We start from the raw sequence: 24,784 nt of genomic DNA, 5'->3' as shown, positions 1-24,784 counted from the left end.
AATGTATGAAGAAAGTGCCCTCGTAAGAGGATGTAGATTAAATTGATTGATTAATTGAGGTGAAGTTGGTCAAATTGGTCGGTCATAGAACGTGACTGGTACTCAGAAGGATCCGAGCTTACGTGGTCAATTGATCAAGCACGTAGACGTCAATAAGCTTAGAGCACGGTTTTAGAATGCAAAGGGAGAAGAGAAGGGCGAACACTCGCGTGAGAAATATGTGGAACGAAGGTCCCTATTTATACTATAAAATACGGAGAGTTATGGAATGACTCAAACTTTGGAAGCAAATCTCGAAAAAATCTGAAAATACGCAGAAAAGAGCTGGGGAAGAGGCGCAGCAGCTGCTGCGTCCTTTCCCCAGAGGTTTTCTCCTGCGGAAGAAAGAATTCCGCACTTCTTTTATGAAATTGCGGTGGATCTCAACTTCCTTATTGCTTAAAATAAAATTTTCGGGATATATTTTACCAAAAGGATATGAAATTAAATTATGGAATAAAAAAATATCCGGAATATTCTAGGACATTCCGACTCGGCATTTTAAACGGTTTATTAGAAAATGAAGCGGTTTTTAACCCGGACTCCAAATGAACTCTAGTTACTGTCAAAACGACCGTATCGGCGCGTAGATGACGACCAAGGGGTAGACACAAGTATTTGTACTATCACTTAACGATAAACTTACGAACTGTCATAAATCATTCCGCGTACCAAACATGCTGCCCAACCATCACCGGGTGGCTTGCGGGAGGTGCAGAAATGAGATATCTACAACTACTTGTAGCGGAAGCGTTTGATGATTATGAAGAAACAAAGGTATACCTCGGAATCTTGATTGAGGATGAAGATGGATTGCAGATATAAAACCCAGAGAAGAAGACAATTGAAACCAAAAAACCCAGAAAATAACGAAGAACTTCAACCAAGAACAGAGACAGAGGATGATCAACAACTTTATGCCCAGAACCCAGAAATCGAAAATCTCACTGATACCATGTAGAATTATGATATTAATGAAGCATAATAGAGAGAAGAAATATTGAATCTTGATGCGAGTCCGTTTTGTGTTCACAAATTAAGATGTGGTCGTTGGGTCACGGTCGAATCAAAACACAATTTATAACTTCACAAACAACTCTACAATAATTAGTAAAGAGGCAAGTAAAGGTCGGATCCCAAGGGACGGGTATTGAAATGAGATTTCTATTGAAACTAGTGGTGTCTTAGGGGTGTCACAAATTGGGTTGATGTAGAAGGTCACTAAACTAAAATAGCAATGAAAATAAACACACAAGATGAATTAAAGGGGTATAAACAATTGATTAAAAGCACTAGGGTGTCATGGGATCATAGGGGAATCATGGGACATGATCATACAAACATGTTCTCAGATTATAAGCAAGCAATTATTGTTGTGATGGATTGAGTTGGGTTATATCTTACAATCCTAGGAAAGTTTGGGTCCCGGAGCCGAATCGATTAGATTGTACAACACCTACAAGTCGACTTAATCTTCCCTACTCAACAACATGCATGGTCTAATGAGACTCGAGTTGGGTTATGTCTTACAAGTCTAATTGAAAAGATAGGTGATGGTGGTAAATGCAAGGATTCATAGGCTTAGCATTTCATCAAACATAACATGTGCATGAGTTGAGATCAAAACAAGCAAGCAAATAAAACATGAAAGCATATTAATTTAAGCATGAATCATTACCCATGTTGGTTTCCCCTAATCACCCATTTAACCCTAGCTAAGAGACTACTCACTCATTATCATGTTGATCATGCTAGCAAGGTTGTCAATCATACCAACAATATGAAACATGATGAATAAATGAAAGTAATTAACAATAATTAAAAAGGGATTAAGAGAATTATACCTACTAATGATTCCAATAATAAAGCAAAGATAAAAGAAGTACTTGAATGCTTGATTGAGAGGTTGTCAATCTCCCAATAATAACCCAAATAATCTTCAATTACCCAAAATAAAGGATGAACAAAAGAGAGATTAAGGAATTAAAACTTGTATTAGAACTTGATTAATTGTTGATTACAAAACTAAAGAGAGATTTGATTGATATTAACTACTCTAATTATTGATAAGAAGAACATGCTCCTCTAATTAGACTAATGGGGTATTTATAGTGGAAATTAGGGAGGATGCATTAGGGTTAACTAAGGGCTAAACTAGTAATTACACTTTTTAGATTGAGCAAGGAGGACCCGGTATTTTTCGAGAGAAGGGCTTCTTTCTTTGTAGCTTGGAGAAGAGGAAATCGTCTTTGTCTTTGGAATCAAGGCGGAATAAGGTCGGGACGGGCGGAATCTGGCGTTGGAATCCGATCGTATTCAAGGGAATCCGGTCGGATTGTGGAGGTGGAATCCGAGCGGATTAGAGCAAAGCCGCACGGATTGTGCAGCTGCGGGACGGACGGATTGGTGACAATCCGCTCGGATTGTCACTCAGCAACACATCTTCTTCTTTTCTTCCCTTTTCTTCATAAATTCCTTGGGGATTTCCTTGGAGACTCAAGGATCCTTTCTCAACATTGCTCTTCTACTATAATATGTACAAAGGCCTTCTAATCTTGTCTCTCCTTGATGCTTGGTCATTTAATTCGATCAATTTAGTCTCGTTTTGCCATGAAAATGCAAGATTCTTACTCCTTTCCTACCAAGGGATCAAAATCTCAAAGAATATGCAAAACAAAGAACTAAAGATAAGAAATGACCCAAATATGCACTAAAAAGCATGGGAAGAAGGCTAATTCGGTGGCTAAATATGCGCTAGTTATGGTCACATCAAATATCCCCAAACCGAACCTTTGCTCGTCCCGAGTAAAGAGGTGACAAATACTAGGACCAATACTAACCTATCCTAATAATATAGCCGATATGAGACAATTAGCGGGTTTCACTCCGCCCCTTCAACTCACAACAAGACAACCATGAGGTAGGATGCCTTCTTGCAAGGCAAGGTGGGTCTTGCCAAAATGGCGACACATCCAAACATTAAGCACACAAAATCACATAATGGATGCATCTACAAAAAGAATAGCCACTTCCTCATCAAGTGGCGGAGGCACTAAAGAGGAACAAATTTAAGAGCATGTAATCCTTCACAAATACTAGTTCCACAAATTACTAAGGCTAAGAGGATGGCACTAAATCACCTCCAAATGGTGTTAAACTAGACTACTTTCGTCCTCAATTTCCAAATGCTTTCGTCAAGAGCGATCGGATGGTGGTGGAATGATGATCCCTATGATGCTAGTAGCATATGACATGACAAGTCTCGAATTCTCTACAAAAGTAAAGGTCATGGATCGTCCCAAGCTCGACCAAGTGGCTTGACAAAAAGGCTTTTTGGGAATGAAATGCTCAAATCTTTATTCACAACGGGTGGATATGACTAGTATTCAAAATTGTCCTCATTTCACTTTCACATTTCAAAAATTTAAGATGGGGTTTGTCCCTTCCGGGCTAGTGTCCTTTGCTTTCGCCAATCGCTTATTAGGCAACCGGTTAACCTCTAGACAATAGCTTTTCGGGGTGATAGTCACTCTGTCTCTGGGCGGCCGAATTCACAACCGTATGGGGGCCCAATTCAATGGATCCCGCACCAAAGCACATCGAAGTGGTACGCCTCCATCAAAACAACTTAAATTTCTCAACTTTCAACAATTCATAACATTTGAGGTTTCCTTGGCATTACATTACTTCCACATGACAAAATATCTTTAAAATGAGCACTTCAAGCTTATTGATAGAAAATATTTTTGGGTTGCCTTACCACAAGGTCAAACAAGGTCACCTAGACAAGTTAACCAAGTCCACATCGCATCACGGGGTTGGATAGGTGATTCACATGCAAACCCTTGACTAGGCCTTGGGTCATGGGTCAAAAGACACTAGTATGACACTATCTAGGGTGGTTTACAACCATTCTAGTAGGCAAAGTCTTAAGTTGAACAAGTATTTGTAATGGCTTAGCTGCTCTTGTCAAAGTTCCTAAATAGGCATTTTTCAAAACATTTCTAACATGCAACTACATGCCATGATGCAACTAATATAAACATCCTAATGCAAGTGATTCTATTAACTAATATGACATATAAACTAAATGCAAGCCTAAATTCACATTGTTTTTACCGCATCAATCAAAATAAAGCCACATAGTCATCAACATAAAGAGGAAAAAGGAGATTGGAAAGATCATACCATGCGGTCTTCATGATCCTCATGTCTCGGATGTGGCGTAGTCAATCAATGTGAACAAGGATAGAACAAACACAATATATACAAGACAATACATACAAGACTACAAAAGGAAATAAACATGTTTTTGGGTTTTCAATTTTCAAATTTTTATGATTTTTCAAATTTTTCAATTTTTTTTTTTTTTTTTTTGGATTTTTGAATAAGAGTTAAATGTTAGAATTCCCATCCCCACACTAATATGGACATTGTCCTCAATGGCCAAAATGATGGAAATTATGCAAAGATGATGCATGATTTCTATACTAAATGCAATCTACACTAAGCTACACTACATGATGCATGGTTTTTGTTATGACGGAGAGGATAATTTAGATTACCTCCCGTTGTGTATGCATTAATTTCCCCAAACCGAGTGAGACACTATTGCTAATGCCCAAGGATGGGTGTAGTTCATGCACACACTATGCAATGCATGAAACTAATTTGTCATTTTGGATTTTGAAAATGGGAACAATAAAATGAGAACACCTCAATGGTACCGAGGTGTGAGTCCTCTATGGTGCTAGGACTACTCCAATCAATGATCAAAATTATAATTAAAACAAAGAGAGAAATAGACAAACCATGAGAGGGTAGGAGTCTCCAAGGCTTGCTAATCTTCCATCATGCTATCACCATCACTTTCCTCATTAGAAGTGGCCACATTGCCACTTCCCTTGTCATTTGCTTCTTCACTTTCTTCCTCATCTTGCTCATCATCATCTTCACCATCCTTTTCTTCTTCACTTGCTTCTTCATCAATGTTATCATCAACTTCTTCATCATTACCAACAACCTCATTGTCACCCAAAACAACCCTAGATGCACCCGGAAATAGGACTTCTCTATCCGCCCAACTAGGCAAAGGACAAGATGGATCAAGTAGTCCTTGCCTAGCTAAGTGTAGGAGGGGTGGATATTGAGCCAAGTAAGCATTTTTCCGATCTTCAAAGGCTTGCTTGTGTATTGCTTGCATGAGAAGAGTCACATAATCTTTTCTAGCTTCAACTCCTTCCGGCTTGAACTCTTCATACTCAAAGGGGTAAGGTGGTATGACAATGGAAGAGGTGTGACACCCCTCGTTGAGGCAACTAAATATAACTAGTAAATCGTGGCGGAAACACGATATTTTTAAAACTTTTAAGGCTTCTAGTGAAGTCCAACGCGAGGTATCACCAACACGATAGATAAGTTTAGATAGTTAAAGTTAAGTTTACAACACAAGTCTATTTATTGGGGAAAAGATATCCCACGAATGAACATGAGTCTAAAAGTAGGTGAGTTTATTAAAGTGATAGCTAAATAAGGTCCAAGGTAAGAACTCGCTAGCTCACACGGTCTTCCCCACTTAAGCTTCATCACCAACCTGTCATTCATAATAAATATGAAAGCCACAGTCAGTGGGGAGTAACTCAGGGTTCTCCCAGCCACAAAATGTCAAAATACAAGTAATTAGGAATTTAATTAAACGAACAAGCATAAGAATAAATACTTACGGTAACAAGAGAATCATGATTAGTATACAAAATGCAATAAGAGTAGTTATGCATAAATCAATCATTATTAGAAGTCACAAGTGAAATGGAGCAAACAGGGGGCCCCCGGTGGTGTGACGCCGCATTGGGCCACCGGTGGGACAAAGATAATACATGTTGAAATTTAATAAACTATACAGTGATCTCCCAGCCGGTTGGTGACCGGCCGCCGGGCCACCGGCTGGGAATACATGCAAACTTCAATTCTCACAAAAACTTACAGGAAACTCCCAGCCGGTCAGTAGACCGGCCGCCGGTCCACCGGCTGGGAATACAGCCATCTTTCAAAAATACCAAAAATCATCGGTGTACTCCCCAGTAGGTTGGTTGTGCGGACCGCCGCCGGTCGACCACCTGGGACTACGGGCTTACGAAAATGTGTCTAAAACTTACAGAATCTCCCGGCCGGTCGGTGAGACTGACCGGGCGGTCCACCACGGTGGGACTACTAACGCACGGGTTCAATGCAAAAACACTTCCAAACCATTTGAAACCAACAAAAATCGTTTCCTATCAATTGTTTACGTATCCTAGCATGATTCTAACTCGGAAAAACAACATATTTGAGCATGTGAATGGGTAATTTCGAATTCAAGAGATGTAGCATGGGATTTTCATCCAAACATGTGAGAGTTTCTAACAAGCATGATATTTAACATCCAAATTAGCACCAATCATGAAAGATACAACATTTAACATTCATATGAGATTATAACTACATAAAACCACACAATTTTAACATAAAAGTCGAGTAACCCATCACCGTTACCTTTTTGCACTTCAATCTTCTAAAGACTCGTCAATGATGTAGCTATCCTCCTCCGGGTTGTCCAAGTTCTCCCCTAAACACAAAAATAAAGATATTAAGTCAAGAATTCACATCCTTGAAAGATGATAATTTCGAAATAGAGAGAAAGATGACAACTTTCTTACTTAGAAAGAAAGGAAATGAGAAAAGGAAGAGAATGGCGCGAAAAGGAACGAGATTGGTGAAGAATTGAGTGAGATATGGTGGTTTTAGGGTTAGTAAGGGAAGGTTCAACAATGGTGGGGTGGTTGTTGGGAAATTTCAGAAATTACAAGTGAGGGAGATGAAGTTGTGAGGGTTTAGTTGAGGTTTTGTGTAGAGAAAAGAGGGGAAAAAGGCCCATGAGTCAAGTTAAGCCCAATAACTCAAAATGAGTCGGTATCCACTAGAATTTTCGTCCCAAGTCTACTACAACTCGAGACGGAGAATAATATTATTAAAAATCTACACTATTATTACCGTTACGATATTTTATGAAAATAAGCTTTAAATAATAATTATTTAATAAAAATCGCTTAAAAGTTTATTTAAAAATATAAGGAAAGTGCGGGGTGTTACAATCATCCCACCTTTTAAAAAGTTTCGCCCTCGAAACTTGAAACGAAAAGGTATTACCTTAAGAAAACAAACTAGGGTACTTGACACGCATGGAAGCTTCCGGCTCCCAAGTCTCTTCTTCTACATCACCATACTTCCACAAAACCTTCACCAAGGGCACCACTTTGCTCCTTAGCTTCTTCTCCTTCTTATCCAAGATACGAATCGGTCTCTCCTCGAAAGAAAGACTAGGCTCAAGCTCGGGAATCTCATTTTGCAACACATGACTAGGGTCGCTAATGTATTTCCTAAGTTGAGAAACATGAAAGACGTCATGAACTTTACCCAAACTCGGGGGCAAATCCAACTTATAAGCCACGGCACCAATCCTTTTTATCACATCATACGGTCCAATGAACTTCGGACTCAACTTCCCTTTGACTCCAAATCTCTTTACTCCTTTCATCGGGGACACTTTCAAGAACACCTTATCTCCAACTTCAAACTCCAAGGGTCGACGGCGAACATCGGCATAAGATTTCTGTCGATCTTGGGCGGCTTTCATTCTTTCACGGATGAGCTTCACTTGATCAATCGTCTCGGCTAACTTGTCGGGTCCTAGGTCACGAACATCACTCGCTTGGTCCCAACAAATCGGACTACGGCATTTCCTTCCATAAAGGGCTTCATACGGGGCCATCTTGATAGAAGCGTGATAACTATTGTTGTAAGAAAATTCCACCAAAGGTAAGCTCTTCTCCCAACTAGAATGAAAATCAAGGGCACAAGCACGCAACAAGTCTTCTAAAGTTTGAATCTTCCTCTCGGATTGTCCATCGGTAGCGGCATGAAAAGCGGTACTCATCAACAACTTACTACCCATAGCATCTTGCAAAGCTTTCCAAAATCTTGAACAAAACCTCGGGTCACGATCCGAAACTATCTCCTTAGGAACACCATGGTAACGAACGATCTCTTCAACATAAGCACTAGCAAGACGGTCTAAACTCCAAGTCTCTTTGATAGGAATGAACCTAGCACACTTGGTTAACCTATCCACCACCACCCATACGGCATCTTTTCCACCAACGGTCTTGGGCAAGGCCATCACAAAATCCATGGAAATGGACTCCCACTTCCATAAAGGAACATCCAACGGTTGTAGCAAACCACCGGGTCTCTTATGCTCAATCTTCACTTGTTGACAAGTAAGACATCTTCCAACATAGGACACAATGTCACTCTTCATGTTAGGCCACCAAAACTGAAGCTTCAAATCTTTATACATCTTGTCTCCTCCGGGGTGAATCGAATAAGGGGATAGATGAGCTTCATCTAGAACTCTCTTCCTCAAATCAACGGCATCGGGTACGTACATGCGTCCTCGGTAACGAAGGTAACCTCTAGCATCAATATCACAATCCTTTGCCTTCCCTTCAAGAAGCTTGGCTTGAAAACTTTTAAAGGTAGCATCGTCCACAAGGCTATCTAGAATCTCACGGTGAAGAACGGGCTCGGCAACTATAGCACCAAGATAATCAAAACCACTCTCCACAAGTTGCAAACCTAACTTACGAAACTCGGCACAAAGGTCATCGGGGAGCACACGGATAGCACTCAAGGGATGAGTAGACTTCCTACTAAGGGCATCGGCAACCACATTTGCCTTACCTTCATGATACAACAATTCTACGTCGTAATCATTCACCAATTCCAACCATCGTCGTTGTCTCATATTCAAATCCTTTTGGGTGAAGATATACTTCAAACTCTTATGATCGGTGTAGATACGGCAATGGACTCCAATGAGGTAGTGTCTCCACATCTTCAAGGCATGAACAATGGCGGCTAATTCCAAATCATGAGTGGGATAGTTCACCTCATGAACTCTCAATTGTCGCGAAGCATAGGCAACAACTCTTCTATTTTGCATGAGAACACAACCCAAACCCATCTTAGAAGCATCACAAAACACATCAAAGTCAACGCCATCCTCGGGCAAGGTCAACACGGGAGCGGTAGTCAACCTCTTCTTCAACTCTTGGAATGCATCTTCACAAGCTTCGGTCCACACAAACTTGGTCTCTTTCTTCAAAAGTTGAGTCATCGGTCTAGCAAGCTTGGAAAAATCTTTCACAAAGCGACGGTAGTAACCCGCCAAACCCAAGAGACTACGGATTTCACCAACATCGGTTGGACTCTTCCACTCGATCACGGCTTCAATCTTCGAAGGGTCTACCATGACACCATCCTTAGATATCACATGGCCTAGGAAAGACACCTTAGACAACCAAAATTCACATTTGGAGAATTTGGCAAACCACTTTTGACGACGGAGGATTCCCAAAATGATACGGAGGTGATCGGCATGCTCTTCTTCGGACTTGGAAAAGATGAGGATATCGTCAATGAAGACCACAACACACTTGTCTAAGAACTCACTAAAGGTTTCAAGATCACCCTTTTGTTGTTGAATAATATACTCGGCCTCTTTAGAAAGGGGAAGTAGATAATTGGTCCGGTGGACGCTTAGACGACAAATCTTTGAAGGCAAGGTGAACGATCTAGCTTCACTAGTGAGCCATCCATACTTAGTGTCAAGGGGGTTATGGGCAACCCACTTGAACTTGTGTATCATAGTATACAAATCAACAAGATGACCACCCTCCTTTGCTTTGTACTTGTTATCCTTATTGAAGTTAGGATCAAAGTGCTTAGCTAGGATAGTGACTAGGCCGCCATTGACAATAACGGTAGTGCCCTTCTTCCCACAATCAATGTTGAGCCATCTATCTACCAAGAGCCTCAAAGAATTGTAAGGCTTGGTGTGTACTCTTCCAATGTTCAAAGCCGATTCAAGGAGAATAAAATCAAGTTTGGTGAAATGGTTGGTATCTTTCCTTGCAATTATGGTGTTTCCCACGACCTTGTGCCATACTCTTATGCCCGGATGGTGGACCAAAAGAGCACGACTTGCATGAAAGTCCTCAAATTTCCTCCCGGAAATTGCCTCCCAAAGAGGTTCGGGGTCATACTTTCCATAATTCTTAAAATAACGCGGTTCATCACTAAGACCCAAAATTTCACTCAATTCCCTAAAGGTAATGCGTCTACTAACATTAGCTAGACGAAACTCGAGATTCTCCCTATTCTCAACTTTGGTGACTTTCAAAGAACTCAAAAATTTCAAGATAAGGGAGGGGTATGTCAATTCCTTTGTTTCAAACAATTTCTTCAACCCCATGGCATTGAAAAAGGCTCTAGTTTGCTCAAGAACACCCAATTTTTCTAAGGTATCTTCACATATAAATTTGGTGGATTGTAATGACTTCATAGCAAACTTGGCAAAGGTATTTCTATGGGTTTCGGAAATAAAAGTTACCTCCGGATAATCCAAAAGTTGATCGATTTCCGGAGTAGAAGGTGTTGTTGCTCCCATAGAAGGTTGTTGTTGTTGTTGCACTTCCAAGTTTGGTGTTGCTACCACCATAGCCAATGCTTTCTTTGTTTGAAGAGCCTTTTGCCTTTGTGAGAGTGCCTTAGCCTTTGGTGCCTTTGCCGCCTTTGTTGCTCCCTTAGTCCTTGCCATTGATGATTTAACCAAGAAAAGAATGAAAAATCTTCAATTTGTAGTATACCCAAATCGATTTAAAGGTGAAAGGCTTTGCCTTTATGAAATCAAAAATCGACTCAAAGGTTGAAGATTTTGTGCTTGGTTTTGATTTTTATTGAAGAAGGAGTGATTGATTTGTTGTTGGAAGGATGATTTGATTTGTTTTTGGTGAATGTTGTTGAGGGTTTTTGTTTTTGTGATGAAGAGGATGAGGGTTTTGATGTTGTGGGTAGTGTTTATGAATGAATGAATGAATGAAGGTGGGAGGGGTTTTAAAAAAGACCGAAATTTTCGAATCTGCAGGGGCAATCCGTGCGGATTCTGCCCAATCCGTGCGGATTCTGCTCTTTCTGGTTTTACAAAACTCGCCTAAAGACGGGCGGATTCGGCTGAAGACGGATGGATTTCAGTCCAGGAGATTTTTCTTGTTTTCCTCAGCTGCAAAGACGGACGTCTTTCTTTCAAGACGGGCGGATTCTTCAAGACGGGCGGATTGCTGCTCAGGACGCCCGGATTCAGTCACAGTCAAGAAATTTTCAAAATTCAGCTCGATTCAGACGGGCGTCTTTTCAAAGACGCTCGGATTTATCGAAGACGGGCGGATTTCGTGGAATCCGCTCGGATTCTTCCCCGTGTACTCGGATTGATTCCATCCGTGCACAATGCATTTCCCTTACCATTCTTCTATTCTTTCTTCAAGTCTTGTGTTCGTCATTGTGGGGGCACTACTAGGCATGGATAGCCTAGGCAATTGTCATCCCCACACTAAGCTAAAAGCACTACACATCAATTGAAATTGTTAGTCCCTCCCTCACTTCTCTCAAACATGACAATTATCTTGATCAAAGTAAATAAAAATCCAAAGATGACAAAAAAATGCAATACAAGAATTTGAAATGTAAGTTAGGGAGTTAGAAATATTTACAAGTGGTGGTTTAGGGAGGACTCCACCAAACTCTCATTCATGATGAGATGTCAAGGGGGCATGTTCAAGGTGTTGTTGATGTTGCTCAACACCTTGAAAAAGTAATCGAAAGCTTGTTCATTATCATGGTAGAGGTCTTCAATAGACCTTGGCCCTTGTTGTCGGTCTTGATCGATGGCATTACCAATGTAGGGATTAAAAATCCCTTCAAATTCGTTGTCCCAAAGACCACAAACTTCATTAAGTTGATCATTGAAAATCTCTTGCTTAGATGGAGACAACTCTCCCAATTTCTTCTCTTGGCCAATGAGGCCATCCTCTTCTTCCTTGATTGATTTTGATGAGCTTTGCAAGCTCTCCTTGTCACAATTCACTTGCTCTTTGAATGGAGCATCTTCAATTTTCTTCTTCCATTGGAGTTCCGATTTCTTCCTTTCATCCTTTCGGCTATAATGATCAATCATGAAACATGGTTCATGCAAACGAGGAGCTCTCATAGTCTTGTCAAGATTAAAAGTTATGCTTTCATCTCCCACTTCTAGAATGAGCTCACCATATTTCACATCAATCACCGCACCGCATGTGTGTGTAGGAAAGGTCTTCCTAGAATGATTGGAATGTTGGAATCTTCCTCCATATCAACAATGACAAAGTCCACCGGGATGAAAAACTTCCCAATTCGCACGGGGACATCTTCCCATATCCCTAATGGTGTCTTCGTCGATCTATCGGCCATTTGGAGTGTGATGTTGGTGCATTTAAGTTCTCCCATCCCCAACCTTTTACTCACCGAGTACGGCATGACACTCACACTAGCCCCTAGATCACATAAGGCTTTGTTGATCGTCGTGTCGCCAATGGTACACGGTATTGAGAAGCTTCCCGGATCCTTCAACTTTGGAGGTGAACTCCCTTGAAGTATTGCACTACTCACCTTAGTGAAGGTGATATTCTCAAGCTTCCGGATCGACTTCTTCTTTGTGAGGATATCTTTCATGTATTTCGCATAGGCCGGCACGTGATTGATTAATTCCGTGAAAGGAATTGAGACTTCCAAATTCTTCACAATTTCCATGAACTTTCCAAGTTGATCATCAAATTTGGGCCTGGCTTGACGACTTGGAAAAGGAAGTCTAATCACAATGGGCTCCTTCTCCTTAACCTTGTCTTCATTTTTCTTTGAACTTTCTTCTTTTGATGATTCTCCATCTTTGGAGCTTTGCACAATTTCTTCCTTTTCACTAGCTTCCACAACTTCATCCTCAACTTGCTTCTTCGGTGCTTCATACCTTGTACCACTTCTCAAGTGAATGGCACTAACCATTTCATGTCTAGGGGGATTACTTTGAGGTGGTAATTGCCCCTTTTGTCTTTGTGAGCTTGAAGATGCTAGTTGAGTCAATTGTGTTTCCAACATCTTGGTATGAGCTAGAATGTTGTTTATGGTGGTTTCCTTTGCTTGGCTATCTTTTTGCATTTGAGTGAAAAATTCTTGTTGATTCTTTTGCATTTGGAGGACCGCTTTTTGGACATCAAAACCTTGGTCATTTTGGTGATTGTATGGATTTTGATTTTGGTAACCTTGGTTTTGATTGTAAAAGGGTCTTTGATTTTGGTTTCTCATGGGTGGTGGAGTGTATGTTGTTTGAGGGTTTTGAACATTTTGGCTTTTGTATGAAAGATTTGGATGGAATTTGGTTTTTTCATTGTAAAAGTTGGAATAAGGGGTACCACTCTTGTATGTTTGGAAAGCATTCACTTGTTCATTTGTTCCCCTACATTCACCTTGGTCATGTCCCAAAGTTCCACAATTCTCACATATCCCACTTGGGATTGATGAGGATGCCGTCATGGCATTAACATGATGCTTTGATGATTTTGAGTTTTCCTCAAGTATAGCCATAGCTTGTTCAAACTTCAAGTTGATTGTGTCAATGTGAGCACTAAGTTGAGCACCCAATTGAGTAACGGAGTCCACTTCATGCTTTCCTCTTCTAGTAGCCTTGTGAGGACTACTATATTGTGAGTTATGGACCGCCATTTCCTCAATCTTGTTCCATGTTTGATTGTCATCAACTTCGGTGAACATTCCATTTGATCCCATATTGAGAATGTTCCTAGAATCTTCATATAAACCATTCCAAAATTGTTGTACCAAAAACCATTCGCTAAGTCCATGGTGAGGACATGAGCGACAAATTCCCTTGAACCGCTCCCAAGCTTCATACAAAGATTCTTCATCCCTTTGCTTAAAACCCGTAATTTGAGCTCTTAGCATGTTAGTCTTTTCCGGTGGGTAGAATTTTTTGTAGAAAGCTAGAGCCAACTTCTTCCAAGAATCTATTCCGAGGGTGGCCTTATCAAGGCCCTTCAACCATTGCTTCGCGGTGCCGATTAGAGAAAAATGAAATAAAACCCATCTAATTTGGTCTTGAGTCACGCCCGTTTGAGAGATTGCATCACAATAGTCGCAAAAGGTTTCCATATGAGAATGAGGGTCTTCACTAGGCATCCCCCCAAATTGGCTCCTCTCAACTAATTGGATGAAGGCGGACTTGGCAATAAAATTTTCGGTTAGATGTTGCGGTGTAGGAGTACCATTTGGTAGATTCTCCTCGGTGGGTACGGAGTGTGACGAGAATTTAGGCATTGTAGGTGGATTTTGTGGGGTATTGTGTAATGGGTTCTCTTCTCCTTCTATTGCGAAAGGATTGACGAACTCACTAGTGGGTTGAACAAATTCACTAATACCTCTTAAATTCCTCCTAACAAGTCTCCTATTGTTCGTCAAGGTTCTTTCGATTTCACGGTCAAAAGGTAACAAGACACCTTGTAACCTTCTAGACATGCAAAATATCAAACAACTCGAAAACAATTAGAACAAACCTTGAGGAGTTTTACTTCCCCAAGGCGAAGAAAGACACAACTAATAACAATAAAAAAGAAATCTAAATCAAACAAACACCGTCCCCGGCAGCGGCGCCATTTTTTATGCGAGTCCGTTTTGTGTTCACAAATTAAGATGTGGTCGTTGGGTCACGGTCGAATCAAAACACAATTTATAACTTCACAAACAACTCTACAATTAGTAAAGAGGCAAGTAAAGGTCGGATCCCAAGGGACGGGTATTGAAATGAGATTTATATTGAAACTAGTGGTGTCTTAGGGGTGTCACAAATTGGGTTGATGTAGAAGGTCACTAAACTAAAATAGCAATGAAAATAAACACACAAGATGAATTAAAGCGGTGTAAACAATTGATTAAAAGCACTAGGGTGTCATGGGATCATAGGGGAATCATGGGACATGATCATACAAACATGTTCTCAAATTATAAGCAAGCAATTATTGTTGTGATGGATTGAGTTGGGTTATATCTTACAATCCTAGGAAAGTTTGGGTCCCGGAGCCGAATCGATTAGATTGTACAACACCTACAAGTCGACTTAATCTTCTCTGCTCAACAACATGCATGGTCTAATGAGACTCGAGTTGGGTTATGTCTTACAAGTCTCATTGAAAAGATAGGTGATGGTGGTAAATGCAAGGATTCATAGGCTTAGCATTTCATCAAACATAACATGTGCATGAGTTGAGATCAAAACAAGCAAGCAAATAAAACATGAAAGCATATTAATTTAAGCATGAATCATTCCCCATGTTGGTTTCCCCTAATCACCCATTTAACCCTAGCTAAGAGACTACTCACTCATTATCCTGTTGATCATGCTAGCAAGGTTGTCAATCATACCAACAATATGAAACATGATGAATAAATGAAAGTAATTAACAATAATTAAAAAGGGATTAAGAGAATTATACCTACTAATGATTCCAATAATAAAGCAAAGATAAAAGAAGTACTTGAATGCTTGATTGAGAGGTTGTCAATCTCCCAATAATAACCCAAATAATCTTCAATTACCCAAAATAAAGGATGAACAAAAGAGAGATTAAGGAATTAAAACTTGTATTAGAACTTGATTAATTGTTGATTACAAAACTAAAGAGAGATTTGATTGATATTAACTACTCTAATTATTGATAAGAAGAACATGCTCCTCTAATTAGACTAATGGGGTATTTATAGTGGAAATTAGGGAGGATGCATTAGGGTTAACTAAGGGCTAAACTAGTAATTACACTTTTTAGATTGAGCAAGGAGGACCCGGTATTTTTCGAGAGAAGGGATTCTTTCTTTGTAGCTTGGAGAAGAGGAAATCGTCTTTGTCTTTGGAATCCGGCGGAATAAGGTCGGGACGGGCGGAATCTGGCGTTGGAGTCCGAGCGGATTCAAGGGAATCCGGTCGGATTGTGGAGGTGGAATCCGAGCGGATTAGAGCAAAGCCGCACGGATTGTGCAGCTGCGGGACGGACGGATTGGTGACAATCCGCTCGGATTGTCACTCAGCAACACATCTTCTTCTTTTCTTCCCTTTTCTTCATAAATTCCTTGGGGATTTCCTTGGGGACTCAAGGATCCTTTCTTAACATTGCTCTTCTACTATAATATGTACAAAGGCCTTCTAAACTTGTCTCTCCTTGATGCTTGGTCATTGAATTCGATCAATTTAGTCTCGTTTTGCCATGAAAATGCAAGATTCTTACTCCTTTCCTACCAAGGGATCAAAATCTCAAAGAATATGCAAAACAAAGAACTAAAGATAAGAAATGACCCAAATATGCACTAAAAAGCATGGGAACAAGGCTAATTCGGGGGCTAAATATGCGCTAATTATGGTCACATCAAATCTATTGTATTAATTTTGTGTTATAATTGTGTGTTTACAATGATGTATGTAAGGTGGTATATATAGTAGTTACTCTAACTACCTAAACCAACTACTCAACTAACTTTGACTTATTGTAACTAACTCTGACTTTCTTTAACTATTAATTATATATCTAATACCAATCATTTATCACATTCACTACCCCACCAAAACCTCTCCCTTACTTTTACAATTATTATTTATTAACATACTACAACTAAGTTATTTTTGTCATTTTTAAAATAAAAACTACTCAAATATGTTAAGTAAATTAATTTTATAGTGTACATTTAAAAAAAAAAGTTAAAAATTTATTGGTAATAAATAAATTTTATTGAAAACATGATTCAACATATAAAAAACCGCATACATAATTAAAAAAAATATGATATTAAAAAACATTAAATACTACGAAATAATAAAATGCATTCTAAACTAATTCGAGTTACGGAAGTTTTGCCAAATATGCTCAATGAGATCATTTTTCAGAGCGATATGAGTGGCACGATCACGAATCTCGCCATAAATTTCTATGAATCGTTCTTGAGGCGGTCTTCTAAGACGATGATATTCATACGGATCATCACTAGTTGAAGTCGGATTATCTTCTTTGAACTCTGCGATTATGTTTTTATAGTTAAGATAGGTTACTCATTCATCTTCAATTATCATATTATGCATAATAATACAAGCCATGAGAACCTTCCCCATATTAGCTCGATCCCAAAGAAGATAAGGGCATTTGATGAACGCAAATCGAGCTTGTAGGACGCCAAAAGCATGTTCCACATCTTTTCGACAACTCTCTTGTTAAGCTGCAAATACCTATGCTTTTGAATTTGTGGCGCATTAATTGTTTTAACAAATGTTGCCCAACCAGGATATATACCATCAGCAAGACAATATCCCATATTATACTCCGTACCATTAGCCGAAAAATTAACAGGTGGGGCAGATTCTTCTAAAACGTCATTAAAGAATGGAGAACGTTGAAGAACACTAATATCATTAAGCGAACCTGTTGTACCGAAGAAGGTATGCTATATCTAGAAATCGTACGAAACGACCGCTTCCAAAATGACCGTTGGCATTGAACCTCTCCCGGCATATTGTCCCACCCATGCTGTTGGACAATTTTTCCACTCCCAGTGCATGCATTCAATGCTACCCAACATACCAGGAAATCCACGAGCTTGCCCCATATGAAGTAACCTTCCTAAATCTTGAGGGTTGGGCCTGCGTAGATACTCGTTCCCAAAGTAGCTGATTATACCTTCGACGAACAATTTAAGAGAGTCCCTTACGGATGTATCACTCATACGCAAATATTCATCCACTGAATCAGTAGAAGTACCATATGCTAGAACTCTTAAAGCAGCCGTGCATCTCTGTAATGGTGAGAAACTAGGTCTCCCATAACCGTATGCTCGTTGTTGAAAAGAAGCGATTATTGGCGGATAGAGCATTAACTATGCGCATGAATACATTCTTGTGCATGCGAAATCTGTGGCGAAAAAGCTCTTCGGGATAAACCGGATCCATAAAGTAGTCATTGTATAATTGGTTATGACCTTCTTCACGATTCCTCTCAATGTTTCTTCTACGACGTCTAGGAGGAGGATTTGGTTGACTGAATTCTTTTGTTAACATATTCATTCATACGTTGGGCTATAAGGTTTTGTATAGCCTCAGATCTTTCATCGGCTTCGGCTTTCCATTGGTAATCGGAAAGCCTATTTTGATCGAAAATATTGTCGTTTGATGAATCAGAATCGGAATTTGACTAAGACATTCTAATAGTTTTTTTTGTGAGGGTGATTTTGTGAGTGATTTGAAAGAAGGAAAATGTGAGATTGATTTTGTTCAACGGCTATATGGGGTATATATAAGTTTTTTATGTAACGGCAATATTTCTAATCGAATGGCTATAATCAATCCAACGGCTATATTTCTAATCTAATGACTATAATCAATCCAACGGAAATATTTCTAATCTAATGGATAACATCAATCCAACGGAACGACTATATTTCTAATCTAATGTCGGTTCTATTGATGATCATATTTAAAATATTAGTTGACGATTTAATTTTGTAATATCACTCAACACAAATAAACAAAATATACGCAACATTTACATAAAAAAATCCCGATTTCATTTTAGGGGAAAAAAATGGCAACATTTTATATCTTATATAAAAAGAGAATAGGGGGGTTGGCATATTTTCAGTGTGCTTCTACCCTTTGACCATGTCCATATTTACGGTCAGAATGTTGTTAGGTACTTAATTTCCTCTGCAAAAAAAAAAAAAAAAAAAAAAAAAACGTGGCTATTGTTTATTACTCTGTCATCCACCGCCCATATCCTTACTTTTCATTGTGTTCATCGTCCTCAACATCAACATCTTCCTTTCATCGCATGTACTTCATCCCAACCGATATGTCGCCCAAGACCACAGTAAGTAGCCTTCGATTCTATTTGTATCCATATCCCTGATTTTCGAATTCAAGTTCATTATACTGCTTATTTTTCTATCGGATTTTTCCCATGGTACCCCTGTAGTTTGTCACTTTGTCCATGGTACCCCTCTTTTTAAGAATGTGTCTATAATACCCTTGAGGTTTATTATTTGTTCCAATGGTACCCTTGTTGGGTTATGGACGTTTATTTAGGAGTAACGGAGTTATATTAAGACCAAACTAAATTTGGCGGAAAAAAAAGTTTTTTAACAAGTTTTTTAAAAAAATTAAGTTAATGAGTAATGACTTTTTTGTAACAAGTTTTTTGACCAAACTAAATTTGGCGGGGAAAAAATTAAATTTGACCGATCACAAACGGCTGCTTCAGCTGTTTTTCCCTCTTCCTCGTCCTTGTTCTACTTCAAGGTAATGAGTAATGACTTTTTTCACTTTTTATCTATTTCATTTCTCTACCTGCGAGACTCTATTTTGCCTTTCTAGGAGTAAAAATGGTTGGCTGAGATTTCTTATCAAATTGCTATTTTCTTAGTACTCTGTTGAATTTAAAAAGCTTTTTTTAGTTTGCTCATGGGAATTTATTATATTTTGACAATTTTACTAATTTTTGATTTTATTGGTTGAGATGATTAATTGCTTTTGGATGTTTGGGAGGGTTGTTTATGCGTGGTTCTTTTTATTTATAGAGGCTGTCAGTCGTGTACTTTTCGTTACCGTGGATTGTGTTTTTGTTTTATGGGAGATACAGCCGTAGTGCTGAAATAGTATGCTTGTACGAATCGGTTATAGTTAAGAGGCCAAAGAACCTACTGTCATAAACACTTTTACTCTATAAATACTTCATACTGTGGGAAATAATCTGTATACTTCCCTTAAAAATAAAGGATTATAACGAATTTAATTAAGACGATCACTAGTCATAAAATAAATACATAAACAAAGTAAAAGATTTAGAAATAACCTTCGGTCCTAGCAAAAACGGCCTAAGAACAATATCAAAATTGATATTCGCCTATCAGTTGCACCCAAGACGATATGAGATATGCCCTATTGATTGTGCTAGAATCGATCTAAAATTTTCTGTAAAATTTAGTTGTTTTGTGTTTTTCTGATGAGAGAGGAGGCTAGGTCAAAAAAAAGAATTAGGGTAGAAATAATTCTCTCCCTTTCTTTTTATACAGACCGAAATTTGGAGTCAATTAAGAAAGAAAAACCTTTCCTAATTTCGGCCATCAAACCGTGACAAGGAGTATTTCCTCCTTATTTTTGGTCTTTCCAAAAATATATAATATGTGTTGAATTGTCATCTAGTGAGGATCGAACCCATGACCTCTTGGTATGTGTACCCTCACTATTACCACTATGATACATTCAGCTTGTTGATATTAAATACAACTGATTATATTTAATTACGAATTAACAGATTAATTCGTCCAAGCTAACATTATATATATTTAAATAAATATAACTTATTATATTTAATTTACGAATTGACAGTTAATTCGTCTCAACTAATATTATTTAATTTTCATTAAATAATTATCTCATCAACACATCGACTAACTTTTTAGTCATTTTGGGCATCAATGTGATTATATTTCTATAACCACATTTCTCAAACACATCCTATAGGTGTGACCTTTAGGGACCAGTTGATCATCGTCATCTGTATGATAATAACGTCAAACTTTCTAGCAAGCCAACCGTTATTAGGTAAACGTTAATCAACTGATTAATTATACGAAGTATACCCTTGTGAACCTGTAAGAGATTTACAAATGTTATCACACTAATTTGTGGAGGACACAAGCTCAAACAAACTCCCACTTGTCCTCACAGGTGTATGTGCGATAACCGATTCTCATATCCTATAAAATTTCTCCCACTCAATGTAAAACAATTTGCAAATCCGAATTCACAAAGGTCGTATTTTACAAGCGATCAATATCAAGAGTGGTTTCCCCGACTAGAGAGTAACTTAACTGATAAACGAATCAACATTCGAGCATGGCCATGCATTTCAGTTACAACTCCTCGAGTGGCCCTGAGAAATAACTATACCTGATAAGGGTTGGATATTTTCCTCAACTCGAATCCTGCAGATGTAAGCACAGTATCAAATGACCCAGACAAAATCTACTTAGCCTCCAATTACGGCAGACCGTGAGAAAGAAACCAAAGTCACCCAAAAACTGCCTTAATCTCAAGAGACAGTCGATAGTCAAAAGAATCGACTCTAGGAACACAATGGATGTCCTATCCACGACCTGGCACCGAATGTTATTAAACATTTAGGACTCTATTATGTTGTCACAAAAATTTGTCCTATGAGGTATCGTTTTAATCTCGCATCTGTGATCGATCAGTCAACCGTTTGACTTATGGCTCGTTGAACCCACCATCAATCGACTGCACAATATAATAGCCGGAGTTATCAGCTCACATTGGCGATTACGGACCAAAACAAATATAATGTAATTCAGTTCACTTTGTGGCGTTCAATGTTGTCAGTACAATCCACATGAAAAACAAAATATTATAAAAACGATGAAGTTATAAATAGTTTATGAAAAAGATAACGTATCGAATTCATAATCAACTACTATAACTCAGGTACACGTTTTATTCTCATGGAAATAATGTGCCCTCCATGCTTATCATATATCAATGGCTCAGTAGTAGAATCTGCTACAACTTCCTGTTTGGAACTATTCCAACTGACCACAGCACCATTAAGAGTAACAACGAATCTAGACTGAGATTTCTAATCATCTCGATCTGTTTGGAAGCTAGCATCTGCGTAACCGATTGCGCATAGCTTAGCATCTCCTCCATAAGTCAATACCCTATCCTTAGTCCTCCGTAGGTACTTGAGGATATTTGTAACAACTATTCAATGTGTTTCACCTGGATTCTTTTGGTACCGACTCGTCATACTCAATGCATATGCCACGTCTGGACGTGTGCATATCATGGCATACATGATTGATCCTATTGCTGATGCATAAGGAACATGACTCATGCGCTCAATTCCTTCAGGCGTCGTGGGTGACTGAGACTTGCTCAACTGCATCCCAGACGTCATTGGAAGGTTCCCCTTCTTGGAGTTGGTCATGCTGAACCTCTCAAGAATCTTATCCAAATAAGACTTCTAACTAAGTGATAACGTCCGTCGTGATCTATCTCGGTAGATACGGATTCCCAAAATGCGTTGTGCCTTACCCAGATCTTTCATCTAGAAATGGTTCTTCAACCATTCTTTAACCGAAGATAGGAGAGGAATGTCATTCCCAATTAAGAGTATGTCATCGACATACAATATAAAGAATACAATCTTACTCCCACTCGACTTGGTATATAAGCATCTTTCCTCGACCGATCGAGTAAAATCATACTCTTTTATCACCTGGTCGAAACGATGATTCCAACTTCGAGAAGCTTGCTTAAGTCCATAAATGGAACGCTTAAGCTTGCATACTTTCTTAGGATGTTCAGGATCTATGAAACCTTCGGGTTGCACCATGTACAACTCTTCCTCCAAATAACCGTTTAAGAAGGCGGTTTTCACATCCATTTGCCAAATTTCATAGTCATGAAATGCAGCAATCGCTAAGATTATCCGAATGGAACGTAGCATGACTACAGGTGCAAAAATCTCATCATAATGCAATCCTTGCACTTGAGTGAAACCTTTTGCCACAAGTCGTGCCTTATAGATATCGGTTGCGCGCGTCTACGTAACGCTTTATTTTGTAAAGCCATTTCAGATTGTAGAGGTTTTACCTTATTAGGTAAATCAACTAGATCCCATACGTTATTCTCATACATGGAGTCCATCTCGGATTGCATGGCTTCGAGCCATAGCTTTGAGTCAGAACAGGCCATAGCACCTTTATAGGTTGCGGGTTCATTACTTTCTAGAAGTAAAACATCATTCTCCTCGACCATACCAATGTATCTGTCCGGAGGATGAGAGTCTCTACCCGACCTCCTAGGTTCCTCAGGAATATTAATCAGATCATCGTTGGAGGTACACTTCCTCCATCTGTTCCTCGGTTGTTGGTTCTGGAATCTCCGACAGCTCGAAGGTTCTATTACTCGACTTGTTCTCGAGAAATTCTTTCTCTAAGAACGTCGCATTAGCCGCAACAAAAACTCGATGTTCGGTAGGCGAATAGAAGTAATGACCAAATGTTCCTTTTGGATAACTTATAAAGTATGTCTTGACCGATCGCGGGCCGAGCTTATCCTCGTGTCTCCACTTGACATAAGCCTCGCAGCCCCAAACCCGAATAAAGGACAAGTTAGGGACCGTTCCCTTCCACATTTCATATGGAGTCTTGTCGACAGCTTTAGACGGACTTCGGTTAAGTATAAGAGCAGCTGACAAAAGAGCATAACCCGTAATGAATCAGGCACTATGGTGTGACTCATCATGGATCGAACCATATCAAGTAAGGTTCGATTTCTCCGTTCGGACACACCATTCAATTGAGGTGTTCCAGGTGGAGTTAACTGCAAAACGATTCCACAGTCTTTCAGGTGTTGATCAAACTCATTTGAAAGATATTCGCCACCTCGATCCGAACGAAGTGCTTTAATCTTTCTACCTAGTTGATTGTGTACCCTATTCTGGTATTCCTTGAATTTCTCAAAGGACTCACTTTTATGCTTCATTAAGTAGACATATCCGTATCTACTCAAATCGTCTGTGAAAGTGATAAAATATCTATAGCCATCTCTAGCGGTAATTGACATAGGTTCACATACGTCTGTATGTATGAGTCCTAATAGGTCACTAGCGCCCATTCCAACACCTTTGAAGGAAATTCGAGTCATCTTGCCAATGAGACATGATTCACACGTGCCATATGTAGAAAATCCGAATGCGGGAATAGTCCCATTATCGACAAGTTTCTTCACGCGTTTCTCATTAATGTGTCCCATTCGACAATGCCATAGATAGGTTTGATCTTTGTCACCAACCTTTAATTTCTTATTATTCATGTGTAATACTTCCGTGGTTTGATCTAAGATATAAATTCCATTCATGGAAACTGCTTTGCCATAAATCATTTCATTAAAAGAGAAAATACAACTATTATCCTTTATTGAAAATGTAAAACCGTCTTTAGCAAGTACGGAAATAGAAATAATATTCTTAGATAAACTGGGTACATAGTAACGATTATTTAAAGATAACTCAAAACCACTAGGGAGTTGGATTACATATGTTCCCTTCGAGGCGAACAACTCGTGCTCGATTCCCGACTCGCAGGTCCACATCACCTTTTTCGAGAGGTATGATGTTCTTTAGGCCCTGCAAATGATTACACAGATGAGAACCACAACCAGTATCTAGTACCCAAGTTCCGAAACTTGCATGGTTAATCTCAATCATATGAATATAAGATGACATACCAACAGGAACGACGCGGCCTGCCTTGATGTCCTCACGGTAGACGGGACAGCTCCTCCTCCAATGTCCAGTCTTGTGACAATGGTGGCACTCTATGTCACCGCCCTTGCTCTTTGTCTTGCCCTGTGAGCCACTAGTCTCACTAGGCGCACTCTTACCGTTTCTTGGCTTTTTAAACTTTGGCTTACCTACAGCTAGGTCGCCATGAGCCTTGCCCTTACCTTTACCTTTGTAAATCGTGAGAACATCCTGCTTCACGCTCCCACTCAATTTCATATCCTTCTCGGTCTGTACGAGAAGGTAGTGTAGCTCATGAGGACTATTTTTCAAGTCATTCATATAGTAGTTCGCCCTGAAAAGGGCAAAACCATCGTGAAGAGAATGAAGCATTCGGTCAATGACAATGCTCTCACTGATTTTACAATTCAGTG

General features: G+C 39.3%; 1 protein-coding gene and 1 non-coding gene across 2 annotated transcripts; one reads left to right on the top strand and one right to left on the bottom strand.

Annotated features, from left to right (window-relative positions):
• The first annotated feature begins 13,855 nt into the window (after positions 1 to 13,855).
• Positions 13,856 to 13,962, top strand: LOC141616321 (small nucleolar RNA R71). Its single transcript, XR_012530677.1, has one exon. It is a non-coding gene; the product is annotated as a small nucleolar RNA R71 (small nucleolar RNA).
• Positions 13,963 to 16,891: 2,929 nt separating this feature from the next.
• LOC141613245 (uncharacterized) lies at positions 16,892 to 18,112 on the bottom strand. Its single transcript, XM_074431984.1, has 4 exons — positions 17,942 to 18,112; positions 17,634 to 17,844; positions 17,208 to 17,474; positions 16,892 to 17,073 (listed from the first exon to the last, which is right to left on the bottom strand). The coding sequence occupies exons 1-4, from the start codon at positions 18,110 to 18,112 to the stop codon at positions 16,892 to 16,894; spliced, it is 831 nt and encodes a 276-aa protein (XP_074288085.1).
• Between the last annotated feature and the right edge of the window lie 6,672 nt (positions 18,113 to 24,784).

This window comes from Silene latifolia, chromosome 11 (assembly GCF_048544455.1).
Source record: "Silene latifolia isolate original U9 population chromosome 11, ASM4854445v1, whole genome shotgun sequence".
NCBI classification, from domain to species: Eukaryota; Viridiplantae; Streptophyta; class Magnoliopsida; order Caryophyllales; family Caryophyllaceae; genus Silene; species Silene latifolia.
Note: the sequence above shows the minus strand (reverse complement) of the source record. Positions and strands in the feature narration are given on the sequence as shown.

Coding starts and splice junctions, on each gene's coding strand:
- LOC141613245 (XM_074431984.1), bottom strand. CDS start 18,112: ATGAATATGTTAACAAAAGAATTCAGTCAACCAAATCCTCCTCCTAGA. Junction 17,845..17,941: donor GATTTCGCATGCACAAGAAT/GTATTCATGCGC, acceptor TCACCATTACAG/AGATGCACGGCTGCTTTAAG. Junction 17,074..17,207: donor GTCCTACAAGCTCGATTTGC/GTTCATCAAATG, acceptor ACATAATCGCAG/AGTTCAAAGAAGATAATCCG.